At 35.4% G+C, this 5773-nt stretch overlaps 1 protein-coding gene across 1 annotated transcript; it reads left to right on the top strand.

Annotated features, from left to right (window-relative positions):
• The first annotated feature begins 738 nt into the window (after window positions 1-738).
• On the top strand, window positions 739-2847 carry LOC11432063 (cytochrome P450 78A5). Its single transcript, XM_003614087.4, has 2 exons — window positions 739-1794; window positions 1892-2847. Exons 1-2 carry the CDS (start codon window positions 841-843, stop codon window positions 2498-2500), a joined length of 1563 nt encoding a protein of 520 aa, XP_003614135.1. The 5' UTR covers window positions 739-840; the 3' UTR covers window positions 2501-2847.
• The last annotated feature ends 2926 nt before the right edge of the window (window positions 2848-5773 follow it).

Here is a 5773-nt window from a genome sequence, read left to right as displayed (position 1 = left end):
TATATTGCCTTAAAAAAAAGCTCAAAAGAAAATTAAGAAGAATTTTAAAAAAATACAAATAATTTGCAAAATTAAGAAAATTAATCCTAAAAAGTTATAACTCAGCAATTTTCTATTTTATGTGCAGCCAGGGCCGGCCCATAGCCCGTCGAGGCTGGGCGACGACACCGGGCCTCTAATTTTTTGGGGCCCGAAATATTTTTTTTTATATGTAAGCCACGAAAATAATGGTTATATATCTATTAAAAGCAAATTAATTAAATTTGTACAGCTTGCTTTAGTGGTGTGACAACTTTTTGTTGAGTGTGAGGTCATGTGTTCAAGACCCACCATAGTGTGATTTTTAATAATTTTTTTTTAAATGACTTATTTATTTTTTTGGGGCCCAGATTTTTTTTTTTTTTGCATCCCTTATAAAATTAAAACCGGGCCTATGAATTTGTTAAGACGGCCCTGTGTGCAGCCAGCCGAAATATGGGAATGATAATGATAAGCACAGACCTCAGTTACTCCAAACTCTATTTTCAAAAACCGAAACTGATATTGTTCGACCCTCGAGCTTCCACTTTAATTTGGTGAAATTTTTTCGAGCTACCATCATAGTAATAAAAGCCTCTCTGTCACATTTCCATTAACTTTATAATTACTCGTAAAGTTTTCCTCCTTTATTTTCTGATGGAGTGAGTATATTCCTTTAACCATGGTTAACAAAAACTTAACCACACAACTCACACCGCCTTTCTATATAACCAGTAACTAACCCCGCCAACACTCTTCGTCTTTCACATTTCATCCGCAACCTAACCTTTCTTATTTCTCATCTTCAAGAAAGAAACAACCATGTCTCCAGAATTTCATCTTCTTCTTTTCCCTGACCTTGTTTACTTTCATCCATTCACTCTCACTTTCCAAACTGCACTTTGCTTCTTTCTCTTTGTTCTTGCTTTCCTTTTCTGGCTTACACCAGGTGGGTTTGCTTGGGCTTTATACAATAAAGCTTCATCTTCTGCCAAGTCTGTTATTCCAGGCCCATCTTTTTCTGGTTTGTTTGGTATTCTCTCAGGTCAAACACCACACCGTGTTTTAGCCAAACTAGCCAAGAGTCACCGTGCTGAGTCGTTGATGGCTTTTTCTGTTGGTTTAACCCGGTTCATTATTTCAAGTGAACCAGAAACTGCTAAAGAGATTCTTTGCAGTTCTGCTTTTGGTGATAGACCAGTGAAAGAATCAGCTTACGAGCTTTTGTTTCATAGGGCAATGGGGTTTGCTCCGTATGGAGAGTACTGGAGGAATTTGAGGAGGATTTCTTCAACCCATTTGTTTTGTCCTAGGAGGATTAATGGGTTTGAAGGTTTTAGGAGTGAGGTTGGTTTGAAAATGGTGGAGAGGATTAAGTTTTTGATGGGTGATATGGGTAGTGTTGAGGTGAAAAAAGTTCTTCATTTTGGTTCACTTAATAATGTGATGATGACTGTGTTTGGAAAATGTTATGATTTCTTTGATGGTGATGGTGTTGAGCTTGAGGAGTTGGTGAGTGAAGGGTATGAGCTGTTGGGTGTTTTTAACTGGAGTGATCATTTTCCTCTTCTGGGTTGGTTGGATTTGCAGGGTGTTAAGAAAAGGTGTAGAGCTTTGGTGACAAAGGTTAATACTTTTGTTGGAAAGATAATAGAGGAGCATAAGATGAAGAGAATGTCTGAAGGAAGGGCTATAGTTGGTGATTTTGTTGACGTTTTGCTTGATTTGGAGGAAAAAGACAAGCTCAGTGATTCTGATATGATTGCAGTTCTTTGGGTAATACAATATTTCTTTATACGTTTTTAATATATTTGTTTTCTTATGTTTTTTCATGTTTGGTTTTTAATGTTGTTTGATTTTTGTCTTCTTTTAGGAAATGATTTTCAGAGGAACAGACACAGTAGCAATATTACTAGAATGGATTCTGGCTAGGATGGTGCTTCATCCAGAGATACAAGCAAAAGCACAAGAAGAAATTTACCGTGTTGTTGGAAATTCCAAAGTTATCACTGATGCTGATGTTCAAAAAATGTGTTACTTACAGTGCATTGTGAAGGAAGCATTAAGAGTGCATCCACCAGGACCACTTTTATCATGGGCACGTTTAGCTGTTCATGATGTTATGGTTGGTGACAAGCATATTCCGAAAGGTACAACTGCTATGGTGAATATGTGGGCCATAACACATGATGAGAAGGTGTGGAATGAACCAGAAGAGTTTAAGCCAGAGAGGTTTATGAATGAGGATGTGAGTATAATGGGATCTGATTTGAGGTTAGCACCATTTGGAGCTGGTAGGAGGGTTTGTCCTGGAAAAGCTATGGGTTTGGCTTCTGTTCATCTTTGGTTTGCTCAGTTGCTTCACAACTTCAAATGGGTTTCATGTGATGATTCACTTGTTGATTTGGATGAATGTCTTAAGCTTTCTATGGAGATGAAAAAACCACTTGTGTGCAAGGTTGTTCCAATTCCAAGGACCTAGGGCTAAGCTAATGTTAGTGTTTGAATTTGCCAAACTTTTGTGAGAAAGTTGATCATGGATCATGTGGGGTTTGGTTTATTTGCTTTGTTTGGCAAAAGGGTATTGCTAAGTAGGGTTATGATTTCATAGGGTTTTTTCTATTTAGAATCTAATTTTAAATGCAATTCATGTTTTGTTGTTGACCGTTTAGGTTTATCAGTGAAGTGGGTGTTGGGAGTTTTAATTTACTTTGAACCGTTGCTAATTAAGTAGTAGATGTTTGGTTTTGGTCCAATGTCTTCTTTCTCTATATGCTGTAAATGGGTGCTTTTAATTTCTAATGATAATCATGTCATCTTTCCTTCTTATCTATGTGTCCTTAAGTTTGGTGCATATGGAGTAACTAGTAACTTTTCTAAGAATCACTATAGCTGAAAACAAGTAATACCAAATTTTCAAGTAGGAATCTTGTGATATTTTTGTGTCTATTGGTAAACCGATACAATTTTCCTATTAAGAAATTTGCCAAATTTGTCATGGAATACCAAATATTAATCTTCTTACTTGAAAAGATTTAGCTGTGAACTTGTGATCCTTACAGTGACATTAGAGATGTATAGAGTGGAAAATATGTTGGGTTTTCTTTTTTCTTTGCATAGAACTTTTGGTGTTTTGGCACAAATAAAACAGCCGTACCGATATACATAAATGTGTTTAGATGTTAAGATTTGAAAAGGTTAAAGAAAGAATATGCTTCGAATGTGTTTTTTGTTGCACTCTTCACTATTGTAGAATAGTGTTAAATTGATGTTTTTATTTTCTATGATATTTTTTCTTTTTGTTGAAATACTTAAAATTGGTGGCATTTAGGGTGGGTGAGGGAAAGAATTCCCCATCATAGGAAAGTATTTTTTTGACCATTGGATCAAAATAAGAGCACCCTATTGTCATATACTCTCAACACTAAATTACACTTCCACCTCCCTTTCTCTCTCCTCCATCATCCTCCCACACTCACCCACCACCACTAGCAACAACAACTTAGGTTTCTCATTTTTCTGTGTATGCTTTGGTGACTTCTTTCTCCCTTCCAATAGTTCGTTTCCTTACTGTTACAATAAAATCACCATTGAATTTGAAGAAAAGAAAATGAAGAAAAAAAAAACCGAAAACTGTCCATTGATTTGTTCGATTCAATGGTTTCATTTTGTGAATTTCTTGATCACTGCAAAATTTATTTTTGTAAATATGTTTGAAGTTTTGATTTTGTTTATCTTGATCTTCGAAATTATCTAAATCTAAAAAGTATTAGAAAAAAAAAATCAGATATTTTCATGTTTTTGTTTGGTTGTGATTTTTTATCTTGGACATGAGAACAAATTTTTCTTATGATTTCATACCCAAAGTTAAAATATTTGTAAAAGGGTTGCAAGAATATGTAACGAAGGTTTTACAGATTGGTGGTGGTGGGTCTCATGGATTGATATGATAATCCTAAGGTTGAAGATAAAGTGACAAAAAGATATAGTGTGGATGGACCATAATAAAATACATGTTACTCTTTAATCTAATGGCCATAATATACTTTCCTATGGTGGGAAATTCTTTCCCTCACCCATTCTAAATGCCACCCTTAAAATTATCTTGATTATTTTTGGGTATAAAATTTTCTTCTCTTGATTTTTTATTTTTTTTTGGTAAATATCTTGTCTTGATTTATTCCCATATAGTAACGACTAATCCTACCCGCCACTTCATCTCTTGATTAAAAATGACCAGCATATGCTATTGAGCTATTGTGCTATTGAGCTATTCAATTATTTTATTATCTCTGACTCCAGGTTGAGTGAGACGGCTTCGATTTTGCATTGTAAAGTGGGGAAGGCGTCGTTTGTGTATTTAGGTCTTTCCATCGGCGGTGATCCTAGTCGGCTAATTTTTTGAGAGCCGGTACTGCATAGTATCAAGTCTAGAGTCTAGACAGTCGGGTTTCAAAAGTTGGTTTATGTCATTTGATGACCGTTTTATTCTTCTCAACTATGTCCTAACCTCTCAGCCTGTCTATGCTCTTTCCTTCTTCAAGGCTATAATTTCTTCTATTAAATTTATTTTTAATTATTTTTAATATTAATATGTCAGCTCTCGGTTGGGAGGAGGGGGGCGGCGTGGAGATGGAGGAGACTGATGTAGTATAGTATTTTTCTATCAATTAAAAGTAAGTATTGTATATTGTCTCCTTAGGAACTAGTGCGATATCATAAACCGTTCAACATTGATTATCATGTTAAGTTAAAGATTAATTTGGTTGTTTGTTTCAAACTACAAGAACTAAATTGTGAAGATTAAAGTTGAGAGAAATAAGGCGTAAAAGCGTTGGGGTTAGAGTTCGTTGATTAAGCGTCAAACATAATCTAATAATCACATATATGGATTCTAGCGTTTTACCGATATTATCACGTATCACTCAACAACATCATTCATGTCTAAATGATATTGAGAGGTCGATCGTATCGTTTAATCGATGATTTCTCAATCAATTAAACGATCCGAAAACTTTAAGATATGATACTTTGCGTGATTATCAAAACATCAATCCTATGTCTAGATCATTGTTTAGATAGATGAATATTCTAAAGCTAGATTCAAAAGTATTTGTCAATAGCATTTAAATCAAAGATAAGGGATGAATTGCAAGAATAACTTCAATACCATGTAAATTGCTAGAATAATATATTACAAGATCAAAAGATTACATTCTAAGCTTAATCAAGTATCTCTAATCCCAACTAAGGAGATTTAGTTCATCATTGTCATGAGAAACATACAAAAGTGGAAGGAAAGATGAAGATCCATGCTAAGAGATTGATTTCTCAACAAATCTTGATGAATCCACACTCACTCACTCTTGCTATATGAAAACAGTAAATTTTCGCCATATTCTCTCTCTATGGAAGTGATAAAATCTTGTCTGAAATGAATGAAGCAAGCTTTTATATTTATGCAAAATTTGACATTCTCGCCAGGCAGGGAATTGTCGTCATGGCGACATGACCTTTCTTTGCCAGTGGGTTTCTGCCACATCACCATGCACTTGCTCCAAACCGCCTTAGCTCGTCAGGCAGGACATTTTTCGCCAGGGCGAACTCTGGTCTTCAAAAACATGGTCCCAGTACATTTTTTGCTTGGAGGTTATTGCAGAATCGGTTGCCTACAAGGTCAAATCTTCTGGATTGCAGTATTATTTCAGACGTTGATGCAGTTTGTCTAGTAGGGTGTGCTCAGATGGAAACATCT

The sequence above is a fragment of the Medicago truncatula genome, chromosome 5 (genome assembly GCF_003473485.1).
Source record: "Medicago truncatula cultivar Jemalong A17 chromosome 5, MtrunA17r5.0-ANR, whole genome shotgun sequence".
NCBI lineage: Eukaryota > Viridiplantae > Streptophyta > Magnoliopsida > Fabales > Fabaceae > Medicago > Medicago truncatula.
Note: the sequence above shows the minus strand (reverse complement) of the source record. Positions and strands in the feature narration are given on the sequence as shown.